This window comes from Balaenoptera borealis (assembly GCF_965194805.1).
Source record: "Balaenoptera borealis genome assembly, chromosome: 5".
Classification (NCBI taxonomy): Eukaryota; Metazoa; Chordata; class Mammalia; order Artiodactyla; family Balaenopteridae; genus Balaenoptera; species Balaenoptera borealis.
Genome location: NC_138862.1, coordinates 112,643,013 through 112,663,879, shown reverse-complemented (window position 1 = coordinate 112,663,879; position 20,867 = coordinate 112,643,013). Strand labels below are relative to the sequence as shown.

At 43.2% G+C, this 20,867-nt stretch overlaps 1 protein-coding gene across 4 annotated transcripts in view; it reads left to right on the top strand.

Moving 5' to 3' along the window:
* Nucleotides 1-20,867, top strand: part of ARHGEF26 (Rho guanine nucleotide exchange factor 26) — a 164,982-nt gene that overhangs the window by 107,400 nt on the left and 36,715 nt on the right. For 3 of the 4 annotated variants that reach the window (XM_082394334.1, XM_082394336.1, XM_082394335.1), the window contains exon 12: nucleotides 17,187-17,396. In XM_082394334.1, the coding sequence (XP_082250460.1) occupies nucleotides 17,187-17,396 (210 nt within the window). The other variant, XR_014245274.1, reaches the window with a different exon arrangement.

Sequence of the window (20,867 nt, the reverse complement as noted above, 5' to 3'; positions counted from 1 at the left end):
TGCTTGTGAGTCACCGTATTGATAGTCTGTTCTGTCAGATTTCAGAAGGATAGGTGATCGGTTTGACTACTTTGGATGAGAGAGTGAATTCTTGGTACTTGAAGCTTTGACTGCAGGTTGTCTGGGTACTTCTAGAGCAGAGTTCTCAACTCGGCACTATTGAAGCCCTACAGTTCGTTGTTGCAGGGGGTGCCCTATGCTGTGTAGGATGTTTCAGCAGCATCCCTGGCCTCTACCTACTGTTTGCTAGTGGCGCCTCCCTCCCAGTTGTGACAACCAAAAATGTCTCCAGACATTGTCATATGTCCCCCAGTTGAGAACCACTATACTAGAATGATGGCAAACTGTCAACCAGCTTTGCCTTCAGAGGGAGGAAGGTGTGCAAATCTATCAGACCTGACACAGCAGTAGCAGTAACATTGTAATAAAAAAGGAATAGATTGCCATGTTGTACTCATAGATTAATGAATAATAACTTGTTATAATATCCAATTTTTGCCCAGCAATAACTTATAATTAGTTATCCATTACAGCACACAGACTACACCCCGACGTACAACCTTCTGGATTAAGTACCATTGTCCCCAGTTTTGAAACGTGAAAACTGAATTCAAGACCTAAATAGGTTCAAACTCCCCAAACGCTTATTTTGCAAGGTAGTTAACTGTCTTCTTGTCTCATTCAGTACCTTGTATCTGGCATAGGTCTTCCTTTTCAATTTCTTCTGAAGCTAAAAACAGTCTTCCTCCCTGTAATAGTTTCTACAGCTGCTGTAACAAAGTACCATAAACTGGGTGGCTTAAAACAATAGGCATTTATTCTCTCATAGTTCTGCAGGAAGAATTCCGAAGTCAAGAAACTGGCAGGGCCATGCACCTCTGAAGGCTCCAGGAGAGAATCCTTCCTTGCCTCTTCCGCTCCTGGTGGCTCCCGGGCTCCTTGGCTTGTGGCAGCGTAACTCCAGTCTCTGCCTCTGTCTTCATCTGGCCTTCTTGCCTCCTGCTCTGTGTGTCTTAAAATTGCCCTCTCCTTATAAAGACACCAGTTATTGGATTTAGGACCCACTCTAATTCTGAATGGTCTCATCTTAACAGATTCCGTCTGCAAAGACCTTATTTCCAAATAAGGTCACGTGGACGGCACCAGGGGTTAGGGCTTCAACATATTTTTTGGAGGACACAGTTCAACCTCCTAAACTGCTCGGCACATCACCACTGCCTCACTTAAACACAGAATGAAGGGGCTTCCCTGGTGGCGCAGTGGTTAGGAATCTGCCTGCCAATGCAGGGGACACGGGTTCAAGCCCTGGTCTGGGAAGATCCCACATGCCGCGGAGCGGCTGGGCCCGTGAGCCACAACTACTGAGCCTGCGCATCTGGAGCCTGTGCTCCGCAACAAGAGAGGCCACGATAGTGAGAGGCCCGCGCACCGCGATGAAGAGTGGCCCCCACTTGCCGCAACTAGAGAAAGCCCTCGCACAGAAACGAAGACCCAACACAGCCAAAAATAAATATAAATAAATAAATAAATTTATATAAAAAAAAAAACAGAATGAAGAAATGTGCTGTAGTGTCTTAGCTAGTTCTAGAACACATTTTTTTTCTTTTAACATTGATGCCATTTTTCATAGATTTCTGAATGTCATCATGGTCATGTGATGTGAACAGCTGTATTTGGAGTTTTCTCAGGTTACCTTCATGTCCCAATCTCCTTCCAACCTGTTCCTTCTCCAGGGTCTGTTCCCTGCTTAGTAAAGGGCACCTCCATCCACCCAGTTGCTCCACAGTAAATCTGAAAGCCCACTTTGTCCTTTTCCTCACCGTGCTCCGCATCCGTCTAATGCCCAGTCTTCTACTCACAACGAAACCGCTTCTTTCCTCACACATTGCCACGCCCTTGTACCACCACCTTGAACTCACCCAGAAGACACACCTAGCTGGCTTCATGCCACCATCCCTCCATCCATTTACATTCCATAGCCAGAGTATGCTTTTTAATTTTTATTTATTTTTTTATTATTATTATTTTTTAAAATTTATTTATTTATTTAGTTTTGGCTGTGTTGGGTCTTCGTTTCTGTGCGAGGGCTTTCTCTAGTTGTGGCAAGCGGGGACCACTCTTCATCGTGGTGCGCAGGCCTCTCACTATCGTGGCCTCTCTTGTTGCGGAGCACAGACTCCAGATGCGCAGGCTCAGTAGTTGTGGCTCACGGGCCCAGCTGCTCCACGGCATGTGGGATCTTCCCAGACCAGGGCTTGAACCCGTGTCCCCTGCATTGGCAGGCAGATTCTCAACCACTGTGCCACCAGGGAAACCCCAGAGTATGCTTTTTAAAAGACTCAGTTTGTCCTTTGCAAACAGCCCTTCCGTGGTCCCACCTTGAACTCACTGAGGCATTCTAGCCCCCAGGACCCGGCACGTGGTTCTTTCTCTGTCTGGAATACCCTCTCTACCTCATAACCCTGTTCCACCCCAAATCTTTTCTAGGCAAAGTCCTTTTCATTCTTTAGGTCTTAGATGAAGACCACACATCCACTGGGAGCTCTTATCCATTCCTCTAGAGTGGGTTGATTTCCGCTGCTCTGTGTTCCCATAGAACCCTGCACTTTCTCTGTCATAATATTTGTGTTACTGTGTGTTCATGTCTGTCGTGTTGACCTTTGCATCCTCAGTGCAGAGACTGCGCCTGGCCTGTAATGACCATTTAATAAATATTTGTCAAATGTGAACCAATCATCTAGATGGTTAAATATAAACAATTTGAGTGACTGCATTACTCAGTGGGCAGGCTCCCCCCATTCCACACCCAAGTTAAAATTTCTTTGAATTCTCTTTTATTTTTAAAAGACATGTGATTTTTGTATTCTGCTCCATTATAGATTCATTTTTAATTAATTTTGGTAAAAGCAAGTCTGGAACTTTATCATGTGGCTTCTCACATCTTCTGGAGTTTTATCTATAAACTTATCCATAAATGACAGGTAACCTCAATCTGAAAAACACTTAGGATTATATTTGCAAAACTGTGCTCTATAGAGGAAGTTATTTTTTTTTTTTTTGGCTTGCTTTTATTTTGTACTATTGTGTCAACTAATGTTTTGTGCTACCCATACAAAAGGGTTTAAGCGATAAAAATGTTGAATTATCACACACACACATACATAAGAAGTCAAGTGAGTTTGGAAAACCCTACATACTCCATTCCCCTTTGGGAGATTCACTATTGGATCATTTAGGAAGGCTTTTGGCTACAAGTTACAGAATTCCCAAATAGCAGTGGCTCAAGTGATTAAGACATTTACCTCTCTCACCAAACATGAAGACCGAGGGTGGACAGTCCGGGTCCAGTGGTCACCAGCAACCCAGCGCCTTCCCATTCTTCAGCTGCACTGTGCTCTGTTCACTTTTTGCCCCTGTGCACGTAGCTTCATGGTTGCAGGTGGCTCCTGCAGGTCCAGGCATCATCATTTCATTCAAAGACACAGGAGGGAGACAAGGGTGAAGAATAGAGCCTGGCCAAAGGGACTCTTTTTCTCAAGTGGCTTTTCTTTTTATCAGCAGAGGAAAACTTTTCCAAGACAGTCTTAAGAAGACTTCTTTTTTTAAAAAAAATTATTTATTTATTTTTGGCTGCGTTGGGTCTTCCTTGCTGTGCTTGGGCTTTTCTCTAGTTGTGGCAAACAGGGGCTACTCTTCATGGTGGTGCATGGCTTCTCCTTGCGGTTGTTTTTCTTGTTGTGGAGCATGGACTTTAGGTGCGCAGGATTCAGTAGTTGTGGCACGCAGGCTCAGTAGTTGTGGCTTGCGGTCTCAGTAGTTGTGGCTTGTGGACTTCAGTAGTTGTGGCTTGCGGGCTTCAGTAGTTGTGGCTCGCAGGCTCAGTATTTGTGGCTTGCGGGCTTCAGTAGTTGTGGCTCATGGGCTCAGTAGTTGTGGCTCGCGGGCTCAGTAGTTGTGGCTTGCGGGCTTCAGTAGTTGTGGCACACGGGCTCAGTAGTTGTGGTGCGCGGGCTTAGTTGCTCCACAGCATGTGGGATCTTCCCGGACCAGGGCTTGAACCCGTGTCCCCTGAATTGGTAGGCAGATTCTTAACCACTGCACCACCAGGGAAGCCCAGAAGACTTCTTGTATCTCACGTGTCAGTCTTGGTTCACAAAACTTGCCCTTATAAAGGAGGCTGGGAAAGCAGCATACGGCAGGGGAATCGGACAGCCAGGGTTGTTTTAGATTAGCTGTGAAGCAGGGGAGGAGGCAGTGGTTCGATAGTAGGTCGTTCCAGCCACAACTAGGAAACCCTCTTTTCCACAGAACATCAATTAACATGGGTAGTTTGGAATGCAGGAGGAGTTTTTTTTTGGCCACTCTGTGTGGCTTGTGGAATCTTAGTTCCCCAACCAGGAATCGAACATGTGCCCCCTGCAGTGGAAGCATGGAGTCCTAACCACTGGACCACCAGGGAAGTCCCAAGAACTCTTTAAAAGAACTAATACATTGCCTTTGAGATAAATGGGGTTGGGGGGTGGGTTCAAAAAAAGACAGAAGTGACTGGAGATTTAGAACCCACTTCCCCTTGGCTGGTATTAGTCCTCCCGCTGTGGTTCACGTGAGTATCTCATTGGTAGTGCGTTTTTTCTCCAATCAGCCCTGCTGTGCCCTTACAGCTGCAGATAGATTGGCCTGGTCTGGGTGTTAGACACAATACCAAAAGAATGCAGAAATCTAGTGTAGTCTTGTTATCCATACCAGTAAACGTAATCGTGTCCTGATTTGTTTCTTTCATTCTTCTCCTGGATTCTGTACCCACAAATGATCTAGCCATGATGTTTTTGGGTATCCCTATAGTTAGATGAGCAGTAATAGTAATAATGATGATAAGTGCCTATATTATTGCACGTTACAGTGTGCCATTCATTGTGCTCAGAGTGTATATGCAGTATACCGTTGAGTTATCACAGCAACCTAGTATTATTTCCATTTTACAGATGAGGACACTGAGGCAGAGAGAGAGAAAGTCTCTTTTCAAGGTCTCTCATCAAAGCCAGGATTCTAATCTGAATCTTTGACTCTAAAACCATCTCTCTTAACAATTTATGTTCATTACTTCTCAATTTCATTTTTCTGGAATATTTTCACCTTTCCCCTATCCTGTAATGTTATTGGGAAAAATAGCCTAGAAACTTGCACCTTTTCTGTTTGCTTTGATAAACAACTTTTTCAAAGCAAGATTTTGTTAAGTGAATATTTTTATAGTTTTACTGGTCATGGGAGAAAGTTAGAAGTGGTACCAAACTGCTTTTGTGAGCTTTTCTCTACCTTTAGCTAATTTAGTGTCAGAGTGTGGGGAAGAGCATTTCCTTTTCATAACATTTCCTTCCCACAGATATTTAAGAAAGGAGCTTTCCACTTCCTGATTCCTAGTTCCATAAATATTGTGTGTATTGACATAACTTGACCTCTGTGACACATTACAAATCCTCGGGTTTTAAAAGAAGGATTTTCTGTAATAGAATTCTACCTGATCATTATCAGGAGTGCAGGGATTTAAGTTAGAACTTGAATTTTCCTAAGTAGTTTGAATGCCCAGTAGCTTAAAGCGGTGCAGATTCCCTGGAAAGGGTCATGGCCTGATTTGGCCCCATTTTGAGTTTTTCCATTTTGACAGCTTTCCCATTATAGAAAACTGAGGCCACCTGACATTGTCCCTCTGTCTCTGCAGAATAAACTCCTTCCTCGGAAAATTAACTTTGAGTGTCTGGGATAAAGAAAAGGCAGTAAGACTCTGACTCAAAGCACTTTTATTCCTGGAACATAAAACTTGGTTGTTTCTGACCACTTGGATCAGGTCCTAAGATCAAGATGGAGAGATGAGGTGGGAGAGAAATGAGAGAGCCCCCTTTCCTCTTCCTGCTTCTCTTTTACTCTCGCCGCCCCACATACCCTTGATCCCCTGACATTGCGAGTAGTAAGAGTATTGTCTCCTCTGTGTCTGTAAGAAGAGTTGATGTTGCCATTCAGTGTCAAAAGCTTCACCAACTGAGAAGCACAGTATCGATGTCTGGGGTCAGACAGAACTGCACTCAAAATCCTGGCCGTGTGACCTTGGGCAAGTTGCCTTTAATCTCTCAGTCTCAGTGTTCTCATCTGTAAAATGGGGATAACAATGTCATCATCTTCCTGGAATGTCTATGAGAATTAAGTGAGATAGTGCACACAAAGCTCTTAACACAGTGAATTGTCCCTGCTGAGGGACTGATACCTGCTGCATATCATCATTATTCCTGGTATTGTGTATCTCCCCAAAGTTTTGGCGCAAATCAAATTATTGCTCTTCTGCTTCTAGAATATTTTCTTGTTTAAAAAAAATGGTTTGAAACCTTAAGCCACTGCTACACAGCTGAAGGTTTGGTGCACTCCAAGGCCAAACCTGGATTATGGCCTCTGAAATATGGCCTTAGGAATAATTACATTTAATGCCATGCCTCTCCCTTCCCATCCCCCATCAAGAACCCATGTCAGATGGCAAGTGAGTGCGAGATAACCATTGATCGACTCTTAATCTTTTATAAGTTGTTATGAATCATGTGTACATGTTTGTATTAGCGATTTTCTTGTAACGTCCCTCATATCCAATTAGGAGACACTTTAACTTCGTGGCTGACAAAAGTGAATTCAGTATATTTTTCCCTTTATTCAAGGAGGTCAGTGGAGATAAACCTGAATTGCAGTGTGGGGATTACTCCCATAATTTGGAGTCACCAGCTTCAGAAGCTGCCTACTTTTTCTTCAGAGCTTGCTTAGTTCTGGTTATGCCAGAGAGGAAGCTTCAGTAATGTCAGACAGCCTCTTGGACCTGCCCATCTCCTCTTTGTCAAGGACCATGGGTTCAGGATGTCCCATGGCAGACAGGGAGGTCCCAGGTTGGAGAATCTGGAGATCCGTGGTGACAGGAATGGGGGCTTTCTGGTCCTGTTGTGGATCATCGGCCATCTTTCTTGGTGACACTGAATCACAACAGATCCTCACCTTACCAACAAATGTGACCGTCTTCTCCGCTATTTGTTATTTTCTCAACAATGAAATAGGAAGCGTATGGCATTTTTTTTTTTTTTTTTCCTTTTGGAAGTCTAGTCTTTAGTCTTTTAAAAGAGTCTTTTAAAAGCTGGCTGTGCTATAAAGTGGTCCTGAGCAATGTATTGATACACCTGAAACTTACATAATAGGAAAAAAATCATTAAGAAAATGAATTGACAAACAACAGACTGGGATAAAATATTTTCAAATCATACTTGATAAAGGACTTACATCCAGATTACATAAAGAATTCTTAAAACTCAAAAGTAAACCAACTCAAAAAAAAAAAAAAAAGTAAACCAACTCAATTTTTAAGTAAGCAAAAATTTGAATAGACATTTCAGCAAAGAAGATCTCCAAATGGCTTTGTATATGAAAAGATGCTCAGCATCACTAGTCATTAGGGAAACGCAGGTTAAAACCAAAATTAGATACCATTTCACAGCCACTAGGATGACTATAATAAAGACAAAGGTAGTGTTGGTGAGGATGGAGAGAAACTGGAGCCCTAATACGCTGCTGGTGAGAACGTATTTAAAATGATACAGCCACTTTGGAAAGTGGTCTGGCAGTTTCTTAAAAATTTAAGCAGTTTACCATATGACCCAGCAATTCCATGCGATGTTCCATCCTAAGAGAAATGAAAACTGTTCACAAAGGCTTGTAGGTGAATGTTCGTAACATGCGTGTGGCATGTTTGTTAGTCTTCAGAATTATTTTGAGGAACTGAGCAAGTAAGTCTGTTTGAAATAAGTTTTTGAGTAAATATCATGCCTTGTTTTGCTGGTCTGATCCCCTGCCAAATTATGAATTTCTTGACACAGGTATTTAGCTCTAATTATGCTTAGTCCACTCACTCATTTGCAAAGTACCTATAATGGCTTTTAACAAAATGCCAGGCAATTTAAAGGCATGATGTTCTGCAGGAAGATTTGAAATAATAGCTAATGACATTTACTGACTGTAAGCCAGGCATGATTGTAAAAGCTCTACATGCAAAAAGATAATAAATGTATTTTCTCATTTAATTCTCCCAGCAGTCCTAAGAGATGGGTATTGTTATCCCCAGTTTACATATGAGAAAACACAGAGAGGATCAGTAACTTGTTCAAGATCACAAAGCGAGTGAGTGATGGAATTGGGATTCTTACCAGACATTCTCAATCAAGTCAGTACTCTTACCTGTTACACTGTACTTTATTACTTTAAAATTGTACATTTTTCTACTAAAAATTTGTTTAATTCTAAAACCAAGATTTAAAATTGAAATCAACTTCAGTCACGTGAAAAAAGTGTCTCAACCTCTTAACTCAAAGTAAATTTCAGCATAATCCAATCTCCTCCATCCTAGAAATGTTTAACTAGGGTATTCTTATTCCAGTTAAGCACAAGATCAAGTGTGGGGATTTAGCAGTCATGTTTTTAGAAGGGGAAGAGAAACAAGTTGAAATCTGCAGAGGAAGAATTCTTGTACGTGTCTTGAAGGGAAATGGGAAGAAACTCTTTGATTTTATAAAACCCCACGGACTTTTGTGAATCTGCACATGGGGAAAATGGCAGAGTCATTATAAATCCCTGAGAGAAAAACAAGAGGGTCTAGGAGAGGATCTTAGAGAATGGCCATAAAAAAGGATGACTTAGAACTGTTGCAGAAGGCATTAGAAGAGGAAGATAGAGTTTCAGGATGCCACAGGGGCTCAACCTCATCAAGTTCTGTAGATGAATAGTGGTGACATCCAGTCACTGGATTTGGTAGGGTGTTGGGCCACCATGACTTTGGGGAGCAGTTTCACTGGCATGTGGGCAGAAAACGCAGGCAGCTGCTAACTCAGGAGACGTTTGTCTTTTGACGAGCAGATTCAAGTAAAGATTTTTTTCAGCACAGGGAAACTGTGAATGTTTTAAACAAAGCCTATGGAAAAAGAGCTACCGACGAGGTGAAAAATAAATGTTACTTTTGACGATAGAGCCAGAAAATCATTGTGTTTTGTTTTGGATAATCCTTGCTAGTATCTTTTCTTTTAAGTTTAACTCTTTTACAAAAGGAAGAATTGGAAGTTCTCCTTCCAATCTGTCAGATTTTGGCTCTGAAAGAAAGTTCCAGAACAATGCAAGGTGGAAGGTGAGACAACTTACAGATAAGGCTGACTTGAGCAGGAGGGTAGGAAAGCTGGTCTTTATAGTCTAACCCTTTTTCTCGTTTTCCCCATCTCCATCTTTGCTTTCATATTCCTGGTTCCATCTTGGTCATCTAGCCTATTTCTCATTCCTGGTCATCCTCAATAACGTAAGATGTTTGCTCATAAGGGGTAAGGTGGGAACTCTTCCTATGGTATTTGCATGTGTGAAAGCAACCCCCTGGTCACAAGGCCCCACAGAAAGACCTGTTCCATCACTACCTCTTCTTCATGACTGTTATGTACCCAGAGCTTGGACCCAAGGAACTACCCTGGTTTATGGAGTGAGATTGGGAGCCAGCTTTTTAAAATTTTTCAGATGTTTCTCCAGATGTCCCAATATTATTTGTTGACTAAACCATCAATATTCCACAGATGTGAAATGTCACTTATATCATGTAGTAAATTCTCAGATGTATTTGGGGTCAATTTGTGAAGCCACTGTTCTGTTTCACTATCCATCTGTCAGCTAATACCTATCAGTCTCAGTCTTTGAATTACTGTAGCTTTAAAATATGTTTTTAATATATCATATGGCCAGTTCACGCTCATTTTCTTTCACAATCTGACTGTTCTTTCATGTTTATTTTTCTTCATGTTTTAGAATCAGCTTGACTACTCCCCGTCCTTGCTGCCCCCCAAAATCCTGAGATTTTTTTCAGAGAGATGGTGGTAAAATTATATATTAATTTAGGAAGAATTGATACCTCTTTAATATCAAACTTTTCTATCCATTCAGGCCTTCTTCTAAAGTATTTGAAAGCTGTCTTCATATAGGAGAAACGTGTTAAGTTTAATCGTAAATATTTTGTGGGTTTTGTGTCTATTATAAATAAGATCACTTCTTCCACTATATTTTCTGAGTGTTATTCATTCATATATGGAAAAGACATTTATTTATTCGTTTGTTTCTTTATTTATTTAACTAGCTGCACCGGGTCTTAGCTGCAGCCTGCGGGATCTTAGTTGCGGCCTGCGGGATCTTCGTTGTGGCCTGCGGGATCTTTTGTTGTTGTTGTTGTTGTGGCATACGGGATCTAGGATCTAGTTCCCCAACCAGGGATCAAACCCAGGCCCCCTGCATTGGGAGCGTGGAGTCTTAGCCACTGGACCACCAGGGAAGTCTCAGAAGAGCCTTTTTCTTTTTAACCCAGCCACTTTAGTGAATTCACTCTTACCTTATAATATATTTTCAGTCAATGATGTTATATGCAAATAATCAGTTGTTTATAGGGCCAAAAAAATTCCATTGCCCAAGAGTCCCTTCACCTGTACCCTCAGGCATCCACAGACACGTGGAATGATGATAGTCTTCACATCTATGCATTTATTATTAAAATTTTTTTTACCTTGAATTGCAAAATATTTCAAACATACAGAAAATTATCGAACACTAACATGCCTATCATCCATGTTTAACAGATATAAATTTTTTGCTATATCACTGTCAGATCTCTTCTTTTTAAATTTATTTATTTATTTATTTATGGCTGTGTTGAGTCTTCGTTTATGTGCGAGGGCTTTCTCTAGTTGCGGCAAGCAGGGGCCACTCCTCATCGCCATGCGCGGGCCTCTCACTATCGCGGCCTCTCTTGTTGCGGAGCACAGGCTCCAGACGCGCAGGCTCAGTAGTTGTGGCCCACGGGCCCAGCTGCTCCGCGGCACGTGGGATCCTCCCAGACCAGGGCTCGAACCCGTGTCCCCTGCATTGGCAGGCAGATTCTCAACCACTGCGCCACCAGGGAAGCCCAGATCTCTTCTTTTTAAACAAAAGCCCTGATATAATACTGCAGGTATACCTAAAGCCTCTTCATCATCATCCCTTCTTCCTCCGCCTCCTTCCCAGAGTAAGTCCTGAGTGGAGCTGGGTGTCTGTCACCCTGCACTCACTACTGAGTATGTACATACGCAGCTTTGGTATTCTAAAAATGTATGTATGTTGTATGCAGTTGTAAATACTGTCCTGATTTAAAAGTAATAAATATATGCCCAGTATGAAAAATTCCCACCTTTATAGAAATCTGTGGGAGAGAAAGTTCAAAGTGCTCCGTAATAATCAGTTTAAGAAATCCACTGTTGGGACTTCCCTGGTGGCACAGTTAAGAATCTTCCCTGCCAGGGTTCCAGCCCTGGTCTGGGAAGATCCCACATGCCGCGGAGCAACTAAGCCCGTGCACCACAACTACTGAGCCTGCACTCTAGAGCCTGCGAGCCACAACTACTGAGCCCGTGAGCCACAACTACTGAGCCCATGTGCCACAACTGCTGAGCCCGTGCACCTAGAGCCCTGCTCTGCAACAAGAGAAGCCACCACAATGAGTAGCCCGCGCGCCACAACAAAGAGTAGCCCCCGCTCGCTGCAACTAGAGACTAAGTCTGCATGTAGCAACGAAGACCCAGTGCAGCCAAAAATAAACAAATAAATAAATTAATTAAAAAAAAAAAGAAATCCACTATTCACAAAAAGGTGTATCAGTTTTCAGCCCATGCTGTTAGGTAGCATGTAGTAGAACCAAACACTATCGAGCTGCTTAACAAAAGAACGCCTTCCAAGGGAAGAATAATTGAGGTACTTATTTACCACCATATCCTGTTCTCTACTGATAGCTTTTTATCTTGTTAAGAAAAGAAAGGAATCTCAACAAAGGTTACTAGGACTTTAAGTGGGTTTCAACAGGGAGACCCATCATTGTTTATACCACAGAGCAACAGGCTTGTATAGATTTGATTGCTGCGCCTGATAGGAGCCTCTGCTTGCACAAAGCTGCCGCTTGTTTCATGAGCAGCTGGTAAACTTGGAGCCCGTCTGAGACAATCAGAGGAAGTCTACATATAAACTTCTCCGTGCGAGGAAAGGTGGTTTTTCCATTTGCCTTTTTCTGAGCAGTTTAACTTCCTAATTGCATGATCCAAATTGTTTCAGAGACTATGTAAACCATATGTTTGCTAAATGGAAGAAACAAACATGGGGAAGTCTGATTAGCATCAACTTCCCTAGGAAAGGAGCATCTTTCCCAACCCAGCTGAGCTTGCTTTGTACTTACTGGACACGGGTGGGTCGGCGGAGGAGGAAGTGGGGTTGTAAACGGCTGCATCTGACTGTGGATTCGCTCCTCTTCCTTCTGCTTAAGCCCGTATTTTAACAGTTATCCTTCTGTATTAGCATGAGAGAGATAGTAGGTGCTGGCTGACATGAGGAGAATGAATTTCACGCAGTATTTAGCAGATTTAGAGAGGGGAAAATATTATTTGGAACCTTTATGAGATTAAGTGTGTGAGTGTGTGTGTGAGAGAGCACAAACACGCTAGCAAGAGTGAGCTCCTTTTCAGTTTTTATTCCATTGGGTTTGAATAATAGCTGACAAGGATGAATCATCAACTTACTTGACTACTGTTAAATCAAGTTTTTTATATTAAATTCATTAAAGGAGTAGAGAAGAAGTTGTGGACATTATGTATCACATAATGAAGACGTTTGCAGGTCTAGATGAAATAATGATATTGGGTGACTGCTATTGAATCAGTTAAAAAAAAAAAAGCAAACTTGTTTCCTGCATCCTATTTTGGATACAGAAGGCAAAACAGGGGAAAGTTCTGTGTCCAGGCACATTCAATGACCCAGATGTGCAGATGTGTAGACACGGATACCTTGAGGTGAACTCACATAGCTATAAATAAAGTGGCTGCCAGTTTCATCCAGTATCATCCCAACTGGACACCTGAGAGAACCACAGGTATAAACTGGATCAAACGGTCACCCTAGGTCTTAATGGCATTGCAGTTGTCATGGCTTAAGAGAACAATTAAAAAAACATTCTATTGTCTACTTCTTCTGTCTCTAATTACTCCCCGAAGACAAAGATTCAACACATCGATGAAACAACAGTAGCTGGTATTGTTTGTATTTAGGCAAACACTGGTTGTATTTAGGCAAACGCTGGGGGAAATATGAACTCTGAAAATTAAGAGGGAAAAAAAGACTTAACTAGTTTTTTCATATTTGTTTACATTAGTTTCCTGTGAACTCTTCGTCTTGAATTCTACTGGGGACTACCTAGTAAGTAAAGCCACTTTATGCTGAAGACTTTTTGGAACTTGAGTCATCTTGAATGATGGCTTTATAGCATATAGAGTTCTTTGCCTTTTATTTCTTTGGGAATACAAAGAATACCTTTGCAATGTCATTATTTAGGGCACTGCCTACATACCCCATGTGCGCCACATTAAGGAGCTTGGATTTCTCTGAAGCAGAATTATTTTTAACTGGAAATGGGCGTCTTTAACTAAAAGGTCATCTTTTTTTTTTTAATTATTTATTTATTTATTTATTTATTTATTTATGGCTGTGTTGGGTCTTCGTTTCTGTGCGAGGGCTTTCTCTAGTTGTGACAAGTGGGGGCCACTCTTCATCGCGGTGCGCGGGCCTCTCACTATCGCGGCCTCTCTTGTTGCGGAGCACAGGCTCCAGACGCGCAGGCTCAGTAGTTGTGGCTCACAGGCCTAGTCGCTCCGCGGCATGTGGGATCTTCCCAGACCAGGGCTCGAACCCGTGTCCCCTGCATTGACAGGCAGATTCTCAACCACTGTGCCACCAGGGAAGCCCCAGGTCATCTTTTTAAACTTGTGAGTTGGACCAAAAGAGTAACTCAAAGGTGCAGAGAGAGGACAGTAACAAGCAAGTCCTTGTTCATCTTGTTTTTGATGTTGTTCTTGAGGTTTTGCTTTTGTCTTTATTTTTTACTTTTTGGTTTTATCCTGAGTTCTGGGTTTTACTACATCTGTGTCTGAGCTATAGACAATATTATAAGCTTTACTTGCTGTATGGTCAGGCCACTCAAAATGGCTGTACTCTTGTTCTCTGTACATCCCCTGCTGGAGCAGTGCCACCTACACCTTACTCACAGGAACGTGCTTGCCCCCTGCCCCAGCTAGTGATCTAATCATCAGGCCAGAATGATTCCATCTGCTAGTTTATTAAAGAGAAACATCTACCCTCGTGATGGTCATTAACCTGAGGGGCTGTGAGTGATGTGCCCCAGCTGCTGGTCTCCCTGGTAACTGATAAGCCCACCTGGCGTCACTTCCCCCTATAAATGGTAGCGTCCGTCTCCCCCGCCCCAAGCAATGAAGACTCCTGCCCTGTCCCGCCCGCTGTCTGCAGCACAGGCCGCGGATGTTTCGGATGTGTGAGATCCCCTCTCCAATAAACCACTGATGTCTCTGTCGCTGTTTCCGCGCTCTTTCTTCGGTCTTGAGGCTGGGCAGCTACGAGGCTTGTAGGCCTGCGGGGTGCAGCCTGACACCAGCTTTGCCAAAAATCGACTGCTTTGTTTCTGGTAAACACGGTCTTTTAAAAGTATAACATTGTTTGTTTGTAAAGTGTATTACCCTGCTTCCTCCTTTTATAAAAATTATGTGACCTTTGATAAGCCTCATTTTGATATGAGAAATATTTTATATATTCTGAGTATGGTTGTGCTGGTCCGTCGGCAGTCTCAGGGGAGCTTTGGAGGTGATCTTGCCATGTGAACTTTCAGTTAATACAGATGATTACCCTAGCAACAAACAGACTTGATCAATAGGCAGTATTTTGCTTTTATAGATGATATAACTGTGTTTGCCGGTTTTGGAGGGGGAAGAATCTATCAAACTAAATTTTAAAAATGATTATAAAGTTTCTAAAGAGAGTTACAGGGAGTGGTTGACAGGCAGATGCCCACCACCGAATGAAAAACTTTCTAAGAAATCTTGAACAAAATGGCCTATTCCAAAATTCCTAGTATAGTTGGGCACAAGGATTTTTTTTATCTCTTAGCTCTCCTGAGTTCATACATTTGTATTTATTATTAAGTAAGGTAATTATCCAGTATGGTTCCTAGAATACATTAAAATGTATTGCATGGTCATCCATTTACTCAGCAGTTATTATTGAGCTCTGCCGTGTTCAACTGAGAGTACAGATAGAGAATAGAGGGGGAGGTGTATCTAACCAGAGTTGGGATTTGCCAAGGAAATGAGTGTGTCTGCAAGGAGTGATTGTAAGTAGGTATCAAGAAATTCAAGTTGGATAAGTGAATAAGCATGAATGAGAGGACACAAAGTGTTTAAGGATGGAGGGAAAGGTGGTGGAGTGAGTGGGTTGTAGGAATGGTGGGTTAAAATTGTTGAGGTTGAGGATTAGAAGAGGTGAGTCAAAGGGATTGGCGGGGCTGGTTAGACAGGGGTGTTTGACGTTGGGATTGCAGAGAGGTTGCAGTTGGTGGTAGTGACAAGGTTGATTGTTTTTTTTTTTTTTTTTAATAAATTTATTTATTTATTTATTACTTATTTTTGGCTGCACTGGGTCTTTGTTGCTGCGTGCTGGCTTTCTCTAGTTGCGGCGAGTGGGGACTACTCTTCGTTGCAGTGTGCAGGCTTCTCATTGCGGTGGCTTCTCTTGTTGCGGAGCACGGGCTCTAGGTGCGCTGGCTTCAGTAGTTGTGGCTCGTGGGCTCTAGAGCGCAGGCTCAGTAGTTGTGGTGCACGGGCTTAGCTGCTCCGTGGCATGTGGGATCTTCCCGGACCAGGGCTCGAACCCGTGTCCCCTGCACTGGCAGGCAGATTCTTAACCACTGTGCCACCAGGGAAGCCCAAGGTTGATTGTTGAAGGGGAAGTCAAGGAACTGAGAGGCGGGGGTAATGCAAGGATTGCCACATGGAAATTCAAGGAAGTAGTGTTGGAGAGTGACAGTAAGCCAGCAACTAAACGCACGAGTGAGGATGAGGCATGATCCAGGGGCCTGGAGATGACTGTGATGATGAGACAGAGACTGATGGCATGAGCATCAAAGCTGGGGACCTTCTGTGAGGAGGAAGCAATCATTGTCTAGGAGTAATGAGACTCAGGCAGATAGAGAGCCTTCAGAGCAGGCTGTGCTTTCTAGAAGAGCCAAGTGTCTGTTAAGGCAAGAAGGTAAAGGGAGAGTTCAGAGAAGGGGCAGAGGATTTAGAAGATTTTGCTGGATTCCCTAAATGAGGTGCATTTCCAGAGGGTGCAGTGGAATGCTTCAGCCGATGGGCTTAGGGAGGTGAGGCCCGATTAGGCATGTTCACAGCACTGTGCAGGTGAGAGTACCTTCAGGGGAATGAGGAATACCAGGCGGTCTTGGGCATAAGCAGGGATAGAGGGCGTGGCGGGATCAGTCCTGGTGGTTTCTGAACAGGTGGTGAGGCCATGCATGTTGGAGGGAAGGATGGGTTGGGCGTCTTGCCAGAAGCAAGCAGACCTCTGGGGCTGTTCTTCCCTCCTGTGCCTGGTGGTTTGGAGGCTGCGAGTGCAGCTTTGCTACCCAGAGTGTGAGTAGGTTTGGGACGACCTCTATCCTGCGGATGGGGGGTAAGGCTGGGGAAGTATAGCTGTTCAAGCCTTACCATGATGCGTGCCTGTCTCGCTTGTTGCACGAAAATGCCAGGAAAATGTAAAATAAAACCTAGAGGGTTTAATAATTGGTTTTTTTTAAATTTTTATTGGACTATAGTTGATTTACAATGTTGTGTTAGTTTCAGATGTACAGCAAAGGGAATCAGTTATACATGTACATATATCCACTCTTTTTTTAGATTCTTTTCTCATATAGGCCATTACAGAAAATTGAGTAGAGTTCCCTGTGCTACACAGTAGGTGCTAATAATTGTTTTTAATATTGCTTTTATATGTAAGATACAATTTAGTATACTACAGAAAAAATAGTAATTAACAGGTTTAATTTTGGAGGGTTATATTGACACGTAATCAGTAGATTTAATTCAGAGTCCAATTCCTATTTCAAAATAAATCATTCTCTCCCTGTCCTCCTTCCCTCCCCTGCCGCCTTCCCCCAAAATGTGATTTGAACACCGATAACGTCCCAGTCTCATCCACTGAATTACTGATAGATTCTTTTTCCCTCTTCCTTACAGTGAAGAAAGTTACAATGTCAATGATTATTCCTTAAGAGATCAGCTACTGGTGGAGTCTTGTGACAGCGAAGAGCTTAATTCTCCTCCAGGGAAGAACAGTTCCGCAGTGCTTTATTCAAGACAGAACTCGGCTAGTCACCTCTTTACGCTGACGGTCCTTAGTAACCACGTGAACGAGAAAGTGGAGATGCTGCTGGGAGCTGAGACTCAGTAAGTATGTGCGAGGAGAGGGTTTCAGAATATCTGCTGTCGGTCTTCCCCACCTGATTACCCTTGGTCCGCAGACTCCCTAAAAACAGTAAACTCTACCTACTATTTATTTTTGTATTGATTACCTGTTATGCACCAAGCATAGGTCTGGGTGCTTTATACAGATGCTCGCGTCTTCTCACTGTGATCTTCTCAGTGTCCTGAGAGATGGATATTGTTATTTTCATCCCCATGACTCCTGATGGAGGTGTTGTGCTTTTAGGTGGTGTGCTTTTATATTTACAGAGTGTTTTAAAAATCATTTTATTTTAATCATTGATAAAATTATGACCCAGGAGCCCTAGGAATATGACCTCTAACTGGTAGTTTGATCCTAGGCCCTGAGTTTTCTTAGCTACTGAAATTGAAGTCATTTTGTATCACCTGCCTTCGACCAGGCAGCAGAAAGACCAGTGATTTCTGTCAAAAGAGATACTCAGTTTGGGGAAATACGTTTGTTGCAGGAAGGGGAACCCCTTCCAGGGCCTGAGAAAATGGGCTCTTGTCTAACACTTGGAAATGAATTGTCCGAGGAGACACACGTACTGACAAAGCAAAAGACTTTATTGGGAAGGGGTGCCTGGGCGGAGAACAGCAGGGTAAGGGAACCCAGGAGGACTGCTCGGCCATGCGGCTCTCGGTCTCAGGTTTTATGGTAATAGGGTTAGTTTCTGGGTTGTCTCTGACCAATCATCTTGCTTGTGCCCATATTGGATCTGACTCAGGGTCCTCCCTGGTGGTTCTTGCATCTCTCAGCCAAGACGGATTCTAGCATGATGGTTTCTGGGAGGTTGGCCCACATTATAGGCTGGCATCTCCTCCCTCCTTTCGGCCCCTCCCGAATTCTCCTGGTTAGTTTTCCACGGCAGCACCATGTCCTTATTAGGACCTCCTGTTGTGAGACAACTCATGCAAGTGGTTATCGTCGTGCCTGGCCAAGGTGGGCGGTTTCGATCAACGGTTCCCGAACCTGTTGACAATCCCACTTTCCCATCCAGAGTTTATGCAGAGACAGAAGCCATCGTGTTTGTGCCTGCAGTTTCACCAGCAGTTAGTAGGGAGTCCATCCTCACACAGGATGAAGGGAAGGGGGCTTAATTGTCAAGTCCACCCGTGCTGCTACTGAACCAAACTTGGGTCTGCTTGCCCGTGCACAGTAAAGCCAACCTGCTGACACCAGGTTGTGGTGAAGGAAAGTGCAGTGTTTATTGTAAAGGCACCAATACAAGGATGGGTGACTCGCACTCTAAAAATCCCCGAAGGAAAGGCCACGTGAGGGAGGGTGGTCCCAGGGTATGTGATCAGCTCGTGCACTTTTCTCTGATTGGCTGGTGTTGAGGTAACAGGATGGTTGACATTATGAATCCTTAGGTGCCAGTCGGTCTGGGGGCTCATGGTCATCAAGTAGTTAAGTTCTTCCATTTGGCGGTGGTTTTAGCATCTGTAAAACAACTCAGGAAATGTGCATCAGATACTGTTACCTAGGTACTTCAGAGGGGAGCAAAAACAGAGGGTTTTGGCGGGGTCGGGTGGTGTCTGTCTTGGGAAGGCCCTGTAGGGTCCTGTTTGGTTACATTGCGATTTTGTCCATGTAGAGATAGCTGACCAATTTGTTTGGAAACTGGAAACCTCCCCTTAGAACAATCATCATAGGCAGGTATTATGTTGGGTCAGAGGGTGGAACAGTGGAGGGAAAGGAGAAGTTCCCTAATTCTTGGTCCTCTGGGGTTCCTACGCCGTCTCCCACTTGGCTCCTACGTGGTGTGATTCAAATGCGTCAGCAGCTCTTGAGTAACAACCCTAAGGCTGTAACAGAATCTTAGCGAAAGCCAACCCGAAGAGATCCTCTCCACTTTCTAAGAGTATTTTAACAGGGTCCCTGGATTGTTAGAGAGATATAAGAAAAGAAAAAGAAGGAAAAAAGCCATCCACATAAAAAAACGATAAATGCTCATTTCATGTTTTTGGCACTAGAAGTAACTTTTCCAAGGGTGAAGAAAACCGAGAGGGGCAGGGTGATAGAAAGCTATTTGAGATTTAAAAACAGCCGAAAGAGAGTATTCCAAATGCGCTCAAGAGCTAACAGAGGGAATGAATAAGAAGAGGAGCGGCATCCTCTATGTTTGTTTATAAAACAAAGAAATACCTCTTCCTAAGGTCCCAGAATTCTTCCAGGAAGCTGCTGGAAAGCCCTGCCGCATTCCAAGGATGCTCCTCTGTGTTTTCCCCTCTGGGGAGGGCACCTCCGGTGGGTGCAGTGCTTGCTGGTCTGTGCAGGTGACCAACAGGAGACACACCCAAGACCAGGGCTGAGGAAGGCATTTCTTTGACTCTAAAGATGGTTAAACCCCTTGGCCTGTGAAGACAGACCTAGACCTCTTCTGTTTGGGGAAGCCTCTCTTAAAAAAAAGAGAATTTAGTAAGTCTGAGCTTTGGATCTTAAAGGACTTTAAGGATGAAAAAGTCTTAAACACTTTGGAGATTACTGCTTGTTATAAAGAATTCTCAGAAATGAAGATTTTATTTTGTCTTTTTTAGTAAGGGAGAAAGTGTTGTTGGTTTCGCTTTACGTTTTCCTTTTCTCTGTGTTTATAAGGATTGTTTGCTCTTTATCAGCAGAGCTTTTCCTGACTGTCTCATTCACAATTTATGTAATCTCTACTGCTGGTTTCTGAGATTATTCCAAGACAGTAGGCAGTAAACCGGAGTGTCCAGTTTTTACACCAAGGCTAGATCCTTTCCTGGGATGTCCTCCACCCTCTTGCCTTTTGATCTTGCCATGGACTGAATGGGTGTTCATTTCCTCAATGAGAAATGTTCTCAGAATATCTAGTTATGTCACCCGTAAACCCGTGGGTATGACTCATATCTGTAGTTCTTTCATTAATAGCAAAAGAACATTCCAGAAGGGGCAGAGGGGCGGCTGTCTCCTTGGGTACGGAAGAAGTGACTCCCTCACTCCCCTCCCCCCCCCAACTCAATTACAGTTAAAGTAAATAACTGGACAAATACTTTTAAACCTACAAGGCATAAAGTATCATTGGTGCTGAAAGAAAGTATATGACAACCAGGATGCACTTTCCTTAAAACAAAACACAACAAAACCAAAAAAACCCAATCAGCGTTTAAAAGTCTAACGAGTCGTTACATGCTGTATTTGGAAATGTGCAGGCCAGCTCTGGGTTACCTGGTTTTGAGCAATCAGAGTTCAGGCCTATGCAGAATGTTTTCTTTGCTTCTGAGATTTGCCAAATGCATAGGTATGTTTTTTTAACGTTTCTCTCTTTTATGTTATACATGGTTAAAGTGGTCCATTAGCAAGCTAGTTGAGAAGGTTTTCGCCACCACCCAGGCCTTGAGTAATTGCAGAATTTCCGACCAGTCGATTACATTCTTTGGCTACTTATTCTTTGGTTTGAAAAAGAATAGGGT